The sequence below is a fragment of the Pipra filicauda genome, unplaced genomic scaffold, assembly GCF_003945595.2.
Source record: "Pipra filicauda isolate LSUMZ 115617 unplaced genomic scaffold, ASM394559v2 scaffold173_size1550139_pilon, whole genome shotgun sequence".
NCBI lineage: Eukaryota > Metazoa > Chordata > Aves > Passeriformes > Pipridae > Pipra > Pipra filicauda.
In genome coordinates this window covers 382,181-399,751 of record NW_024104251.1, presented here as the reverse complement: position 1 = coordinate 399,751, position 17,571 = coordinate 382,181, and the positions used below count along the sequence as shown (strand labels likewise).

The 17,571-nt window shown below is 40.8% G+C and overlaps 1 protein-coding gene across 1 annotated transcript; it reads right to left on the bottom strand.

The window, feature by feature from the left end:
- Positions 1-5,228: 5,228 nt before the first annotated feature.
- On the bottom strand, positions 5,229-15,675 carry LRIT1 (leucine rich repeat, Ig-like and transmembrane domains 1). Its single transcript, XM_027720723.2, has 4 exons — positions 15,554-15,675; positions 12,584-13,050; positions 9,067-9,372; positions 5,229-6,602 (listed from the first exon to the last, which is right to left on the bottom strand). The coding sequence occupies exons 1-4, from the start codon at positions 15,673-15,675 to the stop codon at positions 5,620-5,622; spliced, it is 1,878 nt and encodes a 625-aa protein (XP_027576524.2). The 3' UTR covers positions 5,229-5,619.
- Positions 15,676-17,571: the final 1,896 nt, after the last annotated feature.

The window sequence follows — 17,571 nt, the reverse complement described above, 5'->3', positions numbered from 1 at the left end:
GCACACATGCCCCCAGCGAGGCCACTGGGTTGGGATGGTTGGGCTGTCCCAGCTGTGCTAGAAGGGCAGCAGAAGGGATTCACTCTTGGTCTTTGAAGGCCCAACTTTGTAAAGACCCCTTCCTTGCCGCCTTCACACCCCTACTCCATGGCACACAGGGAGAGTATTAAAGCATGTAGCAGCCAAGTCTTCAAAAAATCCTTCATGAAAAATGAAGTGTTATTTATTAACAGGTTTATATAAAGAGTAAAAACTACTGGTGAGTTTCCCTCCATGTACATCTTTGGGAACAAAACAGGTGTAGAATGCCCAGTGTTCTGGGATGCAGCAAGTAAAATGATACATCCAAGGTTCTCTGTTAGAAATACATAATTTAAATAAATGTGTTGCTTAAGAGACTAAAAAAAAAAAAAAATTGCAGTTGTTTTCCTTTTCCTGCATGAGAATTCCTCCCAGTCCCACCTATCCTCTACAAGACTGGAAAATGGCTTTTCAAAGAGTGTTGTTAATACCATGGGGCAATGCTCCGGTTGTTTTCATGCTGATATTTATTTGCTGCTTGAGAGGCCATTTATCTAAATATTTCCAAATTCCAAGTGCATTCAGAAGGTTCACCTGAGAGACTAGTGGTGAATTACTTATCAAAATCAGATGAATTAATGGGTAGCAAATCTACCCACTCTTCAAGGTAGAGAGAGGCAGGGAAGGAAAAAAAAGGAGGGGATAAAAAGTAAAGGCAAAAAATCCCCCTGTGTTAGCCACAGCCCTTACATTCATGTTCCCGACTGGAGTGGGGTTTTGCCTTTTTAATTCAGCCCAGTTTATGCCTGCTTGTAAATTTAATGGTCACTATTGTGACAGCAGATGTCCACTCAGTTCAGCTGCTATTTACATCATGTGGCATCCTGGCCGAAGCCAAAATGCAGAACAAGCTGTCTAAAACCCAAGCTGTCAAAATAAATCTCCACAGAGACATTGCCTGCTAATGCATGGGAAGAGGAGTTTAAGAAGCTGCACCAATTGCCAAAGCAAGAGCCAAAAGGACACCCATTGTGTGCTCCCAGCTATGGTGAGGGAGTCGAACTCCACCTTGAAATGACAGGCACACATGGGCCTGTAAGAAATCACGTCTAGGCTAAAGCTTTACAATTACTCCCTCTGCCAGGGCTTTCAGTGTTAGAAATCCCCACAGGGTAGCACATAAGAGTTGAAGGCTGCAGTTGGGTGTTTCAGATACAGTACTGTACAGTGGCAGCCCTGGCTTTTGGGAAATATGGGCACTGCTCCAAGGCTCACTGCTGCTCTGAGAAGCTCCTTCTCCTGCTCACTGAGGTGTACACCCTTATTTCTCATCCATTTGGACCATTGCTGACAATTGCTAAATTCTTTATTTATAATCTTGAGTAACAGGAAAATAAAATGGGAAACAACTCTTTTGTTTTGTTTTGTGCAACAGGTTTTGTCTTCTGTTCATGGACTTTAAAGCTGGTGAAGCTCACAGCAATAACTACTAATTAAATATATCCTGAAACTGTACAGGGTTTCCCAGTCAATTCTGACACTGAGGGACTTGGGCGTCAGCTTCTTTGGGACCTTTTTAGTCTTTAGATTTTATTTTACTTTCAAAATCATTCCTCAATGTCCATTCAGTTTTTAAAACATCTTGAAAAATATTTTACTGTCCTTCTTGACACTTTTGAGTTGTTAATTTTTTTCTCAAATTTATGTCTACGTACACGCACACTTTTGTGTCCTATGTTTTTTTATCATTTAAATACTTTTTAGTCTATTCTTTCCAGGCACTTGGAAATAAATGTGAAATTTAGCACACTTAATGCAATTATAGCCTTCCAACATGCTTAAATCACACTGTGGTCAGTCTGAACATTACTTTGCATTTGTGGAATTTTTATGCATAGGTGGCATTAAAAATATTTGCAAAGACTTTATAATTCAGATCCAATATTAGCCTTTGTCTGGATCTCCTCACCAGATAATCTGGACACTTTTTAAGCTGTTTGGAAAAACATATTTCAAAGCCTCAACATGTGTTTTTACATTTCGTCTTGTACTTCAACTACTTGCAGGACTGAATTTTAACCATTTTGAGCACATTATTTCATTTATATTCTGCTCGGTTCCCTATTTTGATAGCTGTTTTCTTGCAGATCCTTTTAAGAAAATGAAATAATAAAAATTTTTAGGTACAGTTCAGAGCTATTTGGATTAATTTTTAAAACACCATTACCTTCTCCTTTAAACTTTATCCTTAATTTTTCAGTTTTACACTACTCTGATTTCCAAAATAAGTACCAAAAGATACTGTGGAAGGAGGAGTTTGTTATATATCACATGTAATGCCCTTCAAGGAGTGGCTCATACTGCTCTCCAAAGTGCTCAGCCCAGGCTGATGGTGCAAACCTCTTTATTTTATTCCTAAGTATTCCTGACGTGGTCCAACACTCATCTGAGAAGAAATTTTAAAATAGTAATAGTAAGGAACATTATACTCAAAGAGATTCCAAAATACATTGCTTAATGCCAAAATATTTGAAATAGACCCCAAAAAGAAACAAATTGGTCAAAACCTGCCACAAAGAGACTATTAATGGAGCAAATATTTCCAAAAGGGAAAAGAAAACTGAACAGAACAAAGTGTCAACAAATAATTTTAAAAAAAAAGCTACTAATGCAGTAATTCCAAAAGATATTCAGATGTTCATTTTGGTTCTTACAGCACATCTTGAGAATTGACTTTGACCAAGAAAGAAATTGTTTGCAGTGACGAATATTCTCCTCACCCTGCTGAAATTAGATGCCCCTACAGCTCTTCTATTACAACAGCAACAGAAAATCCAGTGAGATATTTATCTGTACATGTCTGATACTACTGAAAATCTGACCCAGAGCCTTGAAGTCACATTCAGCAGAAAATCAGTCTGCTTAATGCTTTGAAATTACACTCACAGTTTAGCAAGCATAGGGTTTCTCCTCTGACCCATGCCAAAGACACAGAGCTTGTACAAGTTTCTACCTATTGTCTGTCTTGCATGAATCACCAGTGCAGTAGTTAGGCTTGTTTCGAAGCAGCAGCAGTTGAGATGATAAACTGTGATGCCTCATCTACGAGACAGTGAGAATAACCACAGGAAAGAGAAAAGAAAAATCATGTTTATTCTACTTGGGATCACTATTTATTCAAAGTGCAAAAAATATCCAATAGAGTCTTTAAAATTTAACACAGCCACGGTGAATGTCACAGGATGATCACTCCATCCTCTCCTCCTCGCAAGCAAAGAGCAACAGTGCTGTCCCAGCTGGTGCCTCTTCCATTGCCAACTCACAGACTGTGTGTCATAGCAGGTGAGAGCTGCTCCTCACCAAGGCTGGAGGCTGCAAATTACCCAGCTCGTGTCTCCAGTCAGCTGAAAAGTAACCACCTATGGTTCCCAGACAGCTCCTGTAAACTTGACTTACAGGTAAGTCCTTGGGCAGTAGGTCCACTCGGTTCATCACAGGAGAACTTCAGGACAACCTTGATTCTTCAGGATCTTACCCATCCAGGGCCATGGCAGGGTGATTTCTGCACAGCCCAGTGGCTGCAGATGTGGGCCATCATCAGGCTTACACACAGCACTCCTTGTAACATCACAAAAACTGCCACTGGAAGAATATTTTTCTTCTACCTTGGAGAGAGACTAAAAATGCCCAGAAATGCAACTGTATAAATAAGTAATAAATCTATTACATACCACATATTCCATCAGTTAATTTGTTGTATTAAAATACATAATGTTACAAAACATTATTTGCAAACCTAAAAATCTACACAGTTCAGTGATGGAAGTAGCACGTATTATTTTATACAGGGTGTATACAATAATAATTTATACAAATTCTCCCAATACAAGTTCTTTATCATTAATGTAAGAAATACAGGGACTCTTATCAGAAACTACTGTAATGTATCCCTGTTGAAAGTATTTATGTTGAGATCAAATGACTTGATTTTTCCATCAGGCCAAGAAATCTGCCATAACTGTAGAAGGACTTGCAAAATCCATACAGGGTTCCATTCCAACCCATGAATTTTGTTAATTCTCACTGTACATACAGGTCCAGCATGTGAATGGAGGTTCTTCCAATAAATTTACCAACACACATTACAAAACAATTCAGAAAGCTTTACCACTTTAAGTTCAACTTTAAGTTGAAGTTACCACTTCAACTTGGCTAGATCTCTCCCACTCAACATTTGGCAGAACATATATAATTTTCTTCATGAATAATATTTATTACAGAGAGAAAAAAATGTTATATACAGTATTACCACATGAGAGACTTGAATGGAAAATTATACATCAGCGAAGTACTTTGTGACAAGCACCCAGATCCAAATTCCACTGAAGCTGCAGGACTTCAATGACTGATCAGCTCACCCTGACTATGAAAGTACATTTAGATTAATATTAGACAGGTTTTTTTCAGGGTTCTTGAACTTTTAAAATGTTTGAAACCCACAAGTCTGCCCTGAGCCTCTGCCACCATTGAGTTCATAGTCAGTTATGGCTGACGTGTGCATGGCCAGTGATCCATCACAGCATCACATTCTCCTGCTCTGCATGGAGCAAGTTCTTTGCACGACCAAGTCACAAGTGCCTAGTTGACCATGTGGGTCTTCACTATCAGTTTTGCCAGGAGCACAGGCAGCAATGACAGGGCTGGTTTGGGAGATTTTTGCAAAATTGTCCAGTGTAGGTTTTCCAGTATGATTACAAAGCATTACAACATCACACACAATGTGCAAAGTAGGCTAGTACATGATTTTTTTAACTAGCATAGCTGATATAAAACATATTCTACTAATTACAATAAGGTAAAAAATGCCAGTTAGGACCAATACTGAAGGATCTGTGCTGTACTGTTGTTCAATAATATCTTAAGAATAGTGTTTAGGGCAAAAATGCAAACAGAAAATGTTATGATGATTCTTGGGAGTGGATTGGGTTTTGCCTCTTGATTTCTATCTCCTTTGCACATGTCTATGAATTCAGAGTAGAGTTGTTATTATGTTGGACATATTAGAAAAGGTTGCTGTGCATCTGTATTTAGTGATCTACTAAGCATCAAACTGCATGTTTCATGCAAACACAGGGAACATCAAAAGTGAGACTCTCAATCTTCACTTTCATAGATATTTATAGTAGAATTACTAAACACTCCCCTGTTTGTCAACCAAAAGAATATCAAAAGAGCTGGGAATAAAATACCTAGTATGTTGCAGAGCAGGTACTAAACAACACCAAGCAGAACACACAGAAATGTTGCTAATGTCCTCACACTTAGTGTGCATGCTTCATTTTACAGGGAAAAAAAAATAGCCCAGAAGAACGAGGCCATTATCACAGAAGCTTTTGACTGGGTACAAAACACCAAACCCCAAGTGGTGTAAGCAACATGTTTCTGTAAAGCTTGGGCACCATCTACCCTCTTGCATCCTCTTCCAGAACATGTTGGAGACAGAAGTATTGACAGGCTGGCCTGCAGTGCTGGAGCACAGAGTCATATATACAGCCACATGCTTTCCACCTGGCAAGCTGACAATCATTCTAGCTGCTATCAGCAAAAGTATTCATTAGGTTGTCCCTCTATCTTTGGTATCGCTTCCGAGTCCACGCTGGACCGGGCAGACAGCAGCCTGTTTGACTCATCAGGGGTATGTCTAGTCAAGTATTCCCCTTCCACGCCTTTTGCCTTGGCCCCAGGAGACAGGCTTTCAAAGGTGACATAGGATTCCTGAATTTCCTTGGGTTTTCGCACGAAGCACTTTTTGCAGCGCCTCTTCAGTGCTCCGCAGCAGACCACCAGCGTCAGGGGAACGGCGATGACACAGGCCACGCTGATGACAACCACGTTGATGAGCTTCTGGGTCCCTCCTGCACTGGCAACTTCATCCGTGGAAAATATGATGCATTGCTCCTTCCTGGGGATCAGCCCTTTCACACAGACACACACGATGTATTTGGTCTTTGGCAGCAGCCCATAGACGGTGACCTTGGTCTTCCCCGGCTCCACGTTGATCCGCCGCATGTCCCTCTCTCCAAAGATGGCATAGAGGACACTGAACACCGTCGTGTTCTTTGCCAGAGGTGCTTTCCAGGCCAGGGTGATGCTCTGGTCAGTGTCTCCTATTACCCTGACACTCCTCACCATTCGTTCTGGCTCCTGCTGACCAGTGGGTGGGCTCACCAGCAGGTTTCTGGGGTTGCCGTCTTGTTCCACATCCGAGAGGAGGCCCTCTCCGGTGCCCACTCCAGCTCCCAGGGTAGGCACAGTGGAGGTGGTGATAACGTACCTTGCTACTAGTTTGTCATTGTAGGCAGCTGCTTCCATTCCACTCGCCTTCCCATTCCATGTGCCTTTGCCGTTAGAGTTAGGGTCATCCGTGCTTTCGGAGTCTGTGATGATGAGAGAGATGAACGCCTCTGTTGCTCCCAGAAAATTCTTCGCTTTACAGATGTACTCTCCAGAGTCAAGGTAAGAGACTACAGGCAGGCCCAGAATAGACCAGCTCATCCCATCACTGGAAATCTCTTGGTGAACTGCAAGGTAGGAAAAATATTAAATAAATAGTCAATAATAAATAGAATTAATAACATGTTTGTAAAATATTGAAATTCCATCAACCAAATATCTGCTCAATACAGTAGAATCATCATTTCTGTTTGCCACCAAGAATGTTACAAAATCAAAGTAAACCTAAGAACAGGACAGTAACACTAAAATTAGGTTATGTTGGGATTGAAGCTGCTTCAAAATGAATATATGTGTAACATTTGACGGTATTTCCTCCAAACTGATGTACAATTTGAAAACATAACAGAAAAGGTTCTTCCACTAAAAAAAAAAGCTTAAAAATTCTTATGTAGGTACAATACTTAAAAGAGTGGAAGGAGTAGGCAGTAACATGATCTATTTAAACACTAGATGCAGTCCTCTGAGGCACAGAAAATACAAACAGCAGAGATTTTATTCTAATAACTGCATATGGACTAGTGCAGAGTGTATGAAAAAATAATTGAAAAATAATAACCCTTTTACTGCTAAATTATTGCAGGCTTTTATACAGGCCTGATCACTTACCACTGAATGACATGTACACAGCTGAGTGTTGATTTTCTGGCTTGCTTTACCTGGAGGCTAAAGCAAGCTTTTTTTGCCTTTTTCTATTTGTGCAGGAAAATAAAAAAGTTAGGAGCCTGTAGAAGGATAAAGAACCTTCTTCATTATTAAAACAGCCTCCTTAGGATGAGCACAGGCTACCTCTGCCCTTTCCCACTGTAAGGTAAACCAGGGAGATGTCTGAAAGGCAAAAGACAGAATGCAAACTTCTCCCAAGCCCTCATGGGGTCAGGATCCAGCTTTGGCAACCAGCACCCGTTCCATTGGCAGTGAAGTACAAGGTAGCAAAAGTTACTTTTTCAGTTTAATTATTTACTAAATGGGTAGATTAGAAAACATGCAGACAGCCTACCTACGGCACTTCCCTGTACATACAGACTGTGGGCTGTTTCTCACTCCTTTCTGTTCAGAACACTAACATTTCAAACAGCCATGTTACAGCATTGGCACTGAAGCTGCCGTTGTTGAGAAATAATGTATCTTTTCAGCCAACTGTTTATTGAAAGGTGCTAAGGTCTGATTTAATGGGGCACAAAATACATCGTTCTCAGTTGTAGCTCAAAGTAAACTCAACATAGGCTTTCAGGAAACCATTCTGTTTGTTGTTTTGTTTTGTTTTGGGTTTTTTTTGTGGTGTTATCTTTCAAGTGTAGGAGGGATGTTCACAGCATGATGGGTAGACATTATCATTATGAGGAGCAGGTCTGCTATATCCTGCACACCATGCACAACAGAGCAATGACTTGTGCAGATCTCAAAAAATGATATTTATTACAAGTAGTTCTACTGCTGTGAAATAAAAATGCTCTCTTCCCTGTTCTGTGCACCAAGAAGCCCTGTAACCCTTTGAAGATCAGACCCCATACTTAGCAATTTATCTGCTGAGTTTAGATCTACTGTGAAAGTCAGGGCCAGGCCTGGAATACAGTATTATTCAGGGAAGGTTGCAGGGATGAAGGTTCAGGTCCTAGGACAAAAAGCTAAGGACAACTGTATTCAATACAGCAAAAGTATCTTCCCTAAATTCCCCACACATTAAAGAACCAACATTGGAATTTTAGCTCCAAACATTCTTGTGAATGCAAATGAAAACATGATCAGTCACAAAACCAGTGGCTGTTTGAAGACTTGCCCCACAAGAGTGGTGGGCACAGAACAGGTACTCAGACCAGGTGGTCAGTATTTCTCCCACAAAGCTTTTTCCCAAGACACCTTGTCAATCTATCAGAAATTAATGATTTCTTGTAGACATTGCCACTGCAGAATTGTATCCTTCAGCAGTTTAGTGGCTTTTTTGTTTTTTAATATATCAGCAATGTTGTATACTTGCAGCCTTTTCTTTCTCTCTACAGCAGATCTAAATCCCAGTTGAGTTCACATCAGACATCTCTCTGTCAGACATGTTTGCTAACTGATTAACAGTAGCTATTCATTATCTCAAAGATGCACAGAATAATTCAGTAGGAAGCCTTGCAGTGACTGAATAACTCAGTAACTGAGAACAGCCTCTTGCTACAGTTGGACACATTTCATTTCTTCATCTCCAACAGATTTGCAGAAAACTCCTTGACTTGTCTCACCACCACAATTGCTATGAAACAAAACCAAACCAACTTTTTACACATTATAGTATATATTTATCTGATCATATTTTCATCAACATGTAAGTAATTTTATAGTCAATGGAAAATCACATTGTAGTAGTGGATTACACACAGTACTATTGTGAATTACAGTGAATCTTAATCTTGCACCACTTTCTTTTTATCAGTAGGAAGGTTCTGTTGTCATAGAAGCTTCCATTTGCTGAACAGCCTGTAGAAAATAAAGGTACAGGTCTCTATCATTCATTCCATGTGTGAGAAAAGGTTAAACCAAGCCCACCTGTGCCGTTCAGTTGAGCACCGTCAGCTCTCCTCCAGCTGAGCTCAGGGATGGGCACCCCTGTTGTCCCACATCGTAGCAGCACAGTGCTGCCCAGGATGGTCTTCACTTTGGCTACAGACGTGTGTACAACGGGGCTTTGACACTTCCTTAGCTCCACTTGGCTGAAGAACACTCCTGCAAGGCTCCTGGGCGTGAAGCATTTCAGCCTGGGCTCGATGAACGCTATGTTAGGAGACTGGAAATTTAGGAAATGGACCATTTCATACAGACTGCAGTCACATACCCAAGGATTGTCTTGCAAGCCTGTCAAAAGAAATCAGAGCACTAAGTCACTCCAACAGCATCTGTTGCTTCTGCCACTTTCATTTCTGTTTTTCAGCAAGACAAACTGTGATAAGCTCCCAAACTGCTCTGCAAGAACTGCCTGTGCTTATGCAGGGGTATGTGGGGTGTGGGGGGGTGATGTCCTGACAGCCCCCTGAGCCTGGTGGATCCCATGGTTGCCTGTTAGTAGAATGGAATAAACATGGCTTGCTAAAGTGTCTCAAAATCTGGATCTGAATTATTCATATTATGAAAACATTGCAATTTATGCACCTAAAGAAGCAAAACAAGAAGTTATTATAAACACAGTTGGTTCCAGGATGAAAAAAACAAGTAAGCGTGGGAGAAGGGATGTGAATTTTTTTGGTATGAGGAGACTATGAAGTCTCTTCCTTAGATAGGTCAAGAAATTCTTCTCACTGGACACTATTAAAATATTATCCATATTGTCATGCCTACTTTCATGCCTACAATAGGTGTAGGTGATCCCACTTGACTGTAATAGTTCTCTTCCAGCCCAGTTATTCTAAGTTATCTTCATTATTTTAGTAATCAGCTAAAACGACCTGTTTTTCCTGAAATACTAATTTACACTGCATAAAACAAAAGAACTGTTTTAAGGATTAAATTGAAGAATATTCCTGTTATGGTATATAAAAGAACATAAATAGACAATAACTATATTAGGAATATACACACAGAAAGGGGTCTATTGAAGAGCACACTCCTGTTTCAGAGTCCCAGAATATTTCTCCTTTTTTTTCATTCTGCTATCCCAGTTCACACCTATTGAACTCAAATTCTGAAAAAAAAGAGACATTACTCTATGAAAAATAGACCTGTGAAGACAGTACTGAAAAAACAAATTTGGAACTAGAGCAATGCATATCCATGAACAGAAGTTGCTGCATTCTTATTAAATCTGTGTCATCCTACTCACAAATATTCCCATCCAACTGTTCTGTGGTCAGTTTGTGGTCTCTAATGGTTTTAGCTAGCAGAATTGGCACTAGGGACATTTATACCATCTAACCCAGGCACACATTTGAAGCCTAAGCCAGGAGCATGGCTCCCAGGCCTCCTGCCTGCCACAGGAGTCAGCTCTGCTTCCTCTAAGGGGGTTCCACCTCCTCTTTTCCACAGGCAGCCCAAGGACATGCCCTGGGGCTGGCACCTGCCTCAAAGTAAAGAGTACTAACATTTCCTCCATTCCTGGTGGGAGGAAATGACAGCTGCCCACCCTCACTGGGCCCTGGAGCCCTGCAGCACGAGTCATGCAAGCACAAGCTTTCCAGCCAGAACCTAATTTTGACACACGCACAGACGGTGCACCACAAGGCTCCATGAGCATCAAGGGGGTGTTTGAATTTGCTACAGTCAACAGAGACACAATGCTGATCAAAGGCCCCCAAGGTCTCAAACAAAGTGTTTTAAAGATGCTGCTGGAAAATTTCTTGTGAGATAATTCCATATCATCCTCCCTGAGCTCAGAAAAGGATGTGAAAGTGATAGGTCTTGGCAGGAGGTCAATTCTTATAAATCAATGCATTAAAATGAAGGGGACTAAATAAAGAAAGAAAGTACAGCTTGATTCTGTTGGTTTATGGCATTTTTGCTGGCATACTTCTTTGCAGCTTATTTCTGACCTCATGCACTAGATACCAATTTATCCCAGATTACCTGGCAGGTGCACCAGCTCCAGCTGATGCTACAGCACCCCCAAAGCCCCAAAGTGAGCTCTTTATGTCCCTGCACAGCACACTTCCATGGGCTCACGTGGGCAATCCTCATGTGGAACAGCTTGCACCCTTGGCACAGACTTTTAGCCAGCAACTTACCACAGGAGCTACATCTTGAAGTAGTCTACAAACAAGGGCTCTGAAGAGAAGTCACAGTGATGCACTGCAGACAAAGGATGGATTTGGCTGACTCTTTATTATTCATGACTTTTTATGCCTCCATGAGAAGCAGTCATGAGCAGAGTGAAACAGAAACAAGCAGCTGTGTTCTCCCATTCTGCTCCTGTGAGGGACATGCATTTTATCTACCTGGTCCCTCTGAGTATCAGTAAGACAAGACCTAGAAGCTGGAGTGTCTATACATTACTGCATTAATTTTAGCATTATAGGCATTTGCCTACATGAATATTTTAGGATCCTGGCACACTCAACCTTTGCACAGCTGGATATGTAAACACTCAGGTTGGCCAGAGCATCAAGGCACGATCTCTTCTTCTCAATAAAACACTTTACTACTCTATATTGAATGGAATAACATTTTTACATGTAACTTGATGCTAAAAAAAATAAAAAAAAGTATGATCTAGGCAGTGTCTTGCCATGAGTGAAATGGGCAATCCCAAACTGCCAGCTTTGGTTTAAAGAACTTGTTACTGCACCTGGCAAAGCAGCACAATGAAACACCTGCTCCTCTCCTGATGCTAATGAAACCTTAAACAACATCTGTGAAGGACACTAAAAGCTTTGTAGGTGGCATTTTGTATCTTTTTTTTAAGTCTTGTATCTCTTTCCACTGCAATCCTTTTTAAAAAACTTTACTCTCCTAAATTTATCCAGGGAACAAAGAGCAGCAGGTACTTGCCAGAGCAAGAGGAAACTTGCAATGTCTCTGATGAGAGGATCAGCAAGTGCCTGAGCTCACATCCACGCTGTAGAGGCAGTACACACAGATGCACACAGCCCCCAGACCAAACACAGCCCGTGGAGCTGGATCAGCTCAAGGCAAGTGAAAACAGCAGATGGCAACAACTCTGAAACATCATCAACCTACCGTGGATTTGAATCAGCACTCAAATGTTAAAAGACTAAGTAGTAATCCCCTGAACTAATAAATGTGCTGAAATCTCACTTGGGGATACTGCAACTGAGAGTCAGCTGACACAAAAATAGACAATTGCCCCAAAGCCATACCTCTGAGGAGCCCAGCATTGACAAAGATACAAAGATTCAAGCAAATAACCAAATGTATGGTGTAATACGCTGGGTTTGCTGAGCCTGAGGTGAATTTGTTAACATGTAAATGAATTTACGCACTTGATATGGGGCATTAAATTGAATATATATAATGGCAGTGTACTTGCTACGGTAACCACAGTGGGTGAAAATGCTGCAATAAGATGAGAAACTCTTGCCATTCGTGCCCCCTGCAAAATGACAGGCACTTCTCTTACCTAGGATGATCTTGGAGTTATCATTGGGGAAGTAAGGAACAGCCTGGAGGTTTGCCCAGGTGGCAATAAGAGCCTGAGGAAGAGTCATCAGCTTATTGCTAGACAGATCCAGGTATGTGATATTCTTGACATAACGAGCAGCATCTGGAGGGACTGAGGTAAGTTCGTTGTTGTGTAAATCCAGAAGCCTTAGCTGTGGCATGCCAGCCAGGGCTTCCCAGGGGAAAGCTATTAAATTGTTCCCATCCAGCCTTAGCTCCTGTAGACGATGAAGACCCTTGAAGGTGATTCCGTTGAGGCTGGCCAGGGAGTTATAGGGCATCCAGAGGTACTCCAGGTTGTGAAGTAGGTGGAAAGCCTCTCCTGGCACCCTGCGAATGGCTGTCTTTTCTATCCGAAGCTTGATTGTATCTACGGGGATGTTCACAGGAGGGAGGGTCATCTCTGGGTCATTACACAGCACTGTCCTGGTGGGGAAAGACAAGCAAAGGTGTGACTTTCTTTTATTCTGAAAAGGCTTTGAAACTTTCTTTCAATGCAAGATTTTGATCTGCTTTTGTTTTTTCACAAGATTTCTTCTTGTCATTTCTTACTGATCTCTTCATCATCACCATAAGGACATCAGCATTCATATGCACCTTCTCACTGCAGAGATTGCAGCACTGTGCTACTTCTGGGGTGATGTGAGTCTAAATCTGGCCCATATAGTGTTCCTGCTGTTTTTTGCTTTCAGGTTTTTTTAGAGTACTTATGAGAGACAGTAGTGACAACATTGATGCACAACAGAGGATTCTAGTGCAAGTTAAAACAAAATGATCCAAAAATTGAACAATAAAAGCCATATTAAAAGAAGCCTTACTGACATGTCAGAGGATAAGAAGTTATATAGATTAAATATGACACAGGACCTTTGATTTGAAAAATGAAGATAAGAAAGTCAGCTAACAGCTCACTGGAAATGCACTAGAGCAAGCTCTGCTTTACTGTGAAGTAATCTGGAAGGTGTGTAGAGGTGGTAGCAGTCACTGCACCACAGGCATGTATAGTTATGAGAGTGAAAGCAAGAAAATTAACTCTTTGGACAATGCTACACTGAAAGCAAGACAGATTTATGTGTTTTAATCATTCTTCCCATTCCTAGTCTCTAGCAGTCAAAGCATGAAAAGTCTGCTGCATTTTTGCAGCCTTCATACAAAAAATTGTGACTTGGGATTGTAGACAGCCATGAGAAATGAAGGGAGACAAAAAAGGTCTCTCGGACCAAACTGCATTTTAGTTTGCCTATCAGCAGGTAGAGGAAGGCAAATTCTTAACAAAATACAAAGCCACCTGCAAAAGATAACAGGTAAAATAGGCATGTTCCACTCCACATGCTAAACAAGATACTGCAAGAAATGTAATGTGATCAGTCAAGTAACATTTTCTTATCACACTGCCTCTATAAACAGAATATTGCAAAGCTGCCAAAACCAGATTGGTTTTGGCTGAAAGTAATTATTCCTCTAGTATCAACAAAAACACATAACAACACTGAACTGCTCATGCAAACCTCCCAGAGTTAAATGCTATTTGAGCCTACAGTTAAATTGTTAATTTATAATCAAAACACAGTACATTACTCTCATTGTGGTATTAAATCCTGCCCACCCTCAGCTGAAAACTGAGATTTTGAGGAAGAGAAAAATCTATCAAATAAGAAAAATCCAGAAATCCTCTTTCAATAAAACATTTTTTTGTGTGTAGTCATGACATAAAATGTTTGCTGACAGAAACACCATGGCAGTAAAGCAGCGTGCTTCTCATAGTGTCCTTAAACTATGCCAGTGAGCACTAAACATCTAATCTATGGGATAATCTCCTTCTGCTAGTGAGAAATATGATTCATAACGCAGGAAAAAAAGGTGACATTATGCTCCTTAAGGGACTAATGGATATTTGCATTATTATGTATCTTACTAAAATGCACAACAGCTTTTTCCAGTCACTGCAAGGAAATTCCCCTGGGAACTGTGACATTTATGAAGCAATAATTGGCTGTCACGCTATTGCACTCCCTTTTAACAATTGCAGACTACCTGTGTCTCTACCATGCTTCTTACTGGCAAAGTTTATGGTATTAAATCTAGCACTAGATTTAATAGCACTAGAAAAGAGATAAGAAAGTAGATCTATTTCATGAGGATCCAAAATATTTAATGTCAATACTGTGCTCTTGTCTAGAAAAAATTTATTCCAAAGGATTTTGCAAATAATGTATCTCTGTCACAAAACCTCCTCTACTGTGACCCGCACCTTACAAAAATGTAGCCTCTATTCCAGTGTCAGACAATTACTTTGTGATTACACTTCAGAAGGGTTATAAAAAACAGTCCTCCAGAGAAATGTACATAGTATGGCATTGCATTCAAAAATGGAGGTCCTTCTGGTCTTGTCTTCTTTTTTAACTGAAAGCTTCCAGTCTCAGAATTAACTTCTTTTATTTTTATGACTATTGTCTATTTTTTTGATTCATTCTCATCTACAGTCTACTGCTTTGCCTAAAATCTCCAGCTGAAGGATTTTTTTAAGTAAATCGAATTGCCGCTTTTGTTACCACGACATAAATCAAATCTAATTACACTTTAGCAACAAATCAGCAGAGCAGAATAAGACTTCTTAAAACTAGAATTTTCAGCACAAAGGTAAAAAAACCAAAATGTTCAAATTTTATTCCCTTTTTGCCATTGCACCAGCAGTAATTATGTCACTTCTCACAGAGATGCCGAAACGCTTTCTCTGAAATCAGCTTACTGTGTTTTCAGAAGCTAATCCTCTGCAAATATAGCTAGAGCACACAGCGACTGGAAAAAATAATGGACACAAAGCCTGGACACAATATTTTCTCTTCCAAGCCTCCTTACAAAGGAGAGGAAACAAAATCCCCGGCACCCCGAGAAAGAGCGGCAGCCCCCGAGGAGAGTCCCGGCATACCTGGCTTTGGTCCCTTCACTGAGGCTGTGGAAGGCGCAGCTGCACTGGGATGGGCACGAGCCACTCGCCCCTGGCAGCCCCCCGAGCGTGAGGCAACACAGCAAACTCACCACGATCCACATGGCTACCTGAGCATGGAAGGACACCTGGGCTCTACACAACGTGGAGGGCTTCGCCTATTGTTTTATCCATTGACTGGTCACATCTTGTTAACTCCCTTTTGTTTTCAGCCACACTGAGATCTTCCAGCCCTCGCTGAGTCCATCAGATAAAAAAGGATAGGCAGGGATTAAGGATGGGGACTTGAGTTATTTTCATGAAGGTGCTTATTGCTTCCTGGAACAGTACTAACGGCATTTCTTCCTTCAGGGAGCCCCTTCAAAACACCCTCCTGGGGAAATTTGTGGCTCTTGTGCAAGGAAAAACAAACATACTTGCTGGGGACCTGCACCACAGGCAAGGTAACTGTTATCTGACCAGGAATTAGCAGTCATTTACTTCCTCATGGGGATATTGGGAAGATTTAAGACAGTTATTTGTATTAATGGAATGTAAGCCTCCTATATAAGAATACTAAAATATATATATATAGCAATGCTATTAAAAGGTTTTCTTTTAAAAACTCCTATTTTGATCAAGCAATTATTGAACCGTGGGCAACATGCCTGATATCGATAAACAGTTAATAACCTAGTAAATATGCACATATTTCAGTTTATATCAGGACTAGCACATGCTCTGACTTGCTGACAAAGCAAAGCTCAGATAAGGGACCAATTTTTGCTACTTGATAAGGGAGCAGAATCCTATTCATACTAACAAAAGACATCTCATGTTTATAAAGACTTATTTTCCAACAAGTGTGAAAGTATATAAATTACTTATACCACAAATGCACAATACTCTTAGGAAAGTAAAATGCTCAAATGCTTTGGAGAAACTGATAGATAATTACTTTCAGCCTGATCAGATTGCTACCCCCCGCTTCCCAGACATACTGCATTATAGCTTTGGCAAGAAAATCAACCCCTGTGCCAGACACAAACCAGAAAACACAAGTTAAAAGTTAACAGAAATGAAGAGGGACTGAATGGAGCTGAAGAGCTAGTGATAAAGCACTAACCAGACACTACTCCTGCAGAGATGCTTTAGGGAGATATTTCTCTTCCAGTTCTGGAGCTCAGGAAAGCTTCAGTGCCAGCAAGTGTTACAGGAGAGAGTCTCAGATGCCCCACCCCAGCCTAAAACATGAGCAACTCTACTAAAATCCTGGACCTGGCCATTTGCTTCCCCCATAGAAATGGGAGTGTGGGATAAAATGTGGCTGATTGAGGCAGAAGCCATCCAGCATCCTGTTGGTCTTTCAGCATCAGTCACCAGCTTTCCTTTTCCTTACCAAAGATCAGAAAAAAAGTGCCCATCCCACTCTCTTCTGTCAGTGTTTGAAGTTGCTGCGGCTCTTCTGTCCACCTCTTGTAGATATTCATCTCAATTCAGATTTCCCTAGGAGAGAACTACAGTTCTGTACCATTTTAATAGCCTGGTTGTATCTACAGCTGCCCTTCTGCAGAGATGCATGTTAGAACGAAATCATATGAACTGCCATAAAACCGAGGAAGAAATATGAACAATCTAGTACAAAAGGCATTTTGGAGGTTAGAAGAAAAGATGGGGAAAAAAATTGAAATAAAACATTAAATAAATAGATAAATAAATAAATAAGGACAAAAAGTCCTCCACCACAGACCATCCAACATGTAAAGGTTCCAACCAAAAGTGCTGTGAGAGACAGACACATTTGGAAGAGCTGTTATGGATGTTACTCCTTAAAACTCAAATTTCTTCCAGGCTTGTGCAGCTATGTCAGGTCCCTGACAAAAGACCAGCAAGGTGGAAAGGATGTTCTAAAATAAGCTTAATACAGGCAACTTCAGTTGCCAGTTGCTGAAGTTGGTCTCTTTTCATGTTGGCAACAGAGGCGATTAAGGGTGCCCAGTTCTCCAGCGAAGCTAAGTGCA

Bases quoted from the DNA above. Each gene is read 5' to 3' on its own strand.
- LRIT1 (XM_027720723.2), bottom strand. From the start codon at position 15,675: ATGTGGATCGTGGTGAGTTTGCTGTGTTGCCTCACGCTCGGGGGGCTG. The intron at 9,373-12,583 runs GTAAGAGAAGTG...TTCTTTTGACAG, and splicing joins TAACTCCAAGATCATCCTAG to GCTTGCAAGACAATCCTTGG. The intron at 6,603-9,066 runs GTGGGCTTGGTT...CCTACCTTGCAG, and splicing joins TGCTCAACTGAACGGCACAG to TTCACCAAGAGATTTCCAGT.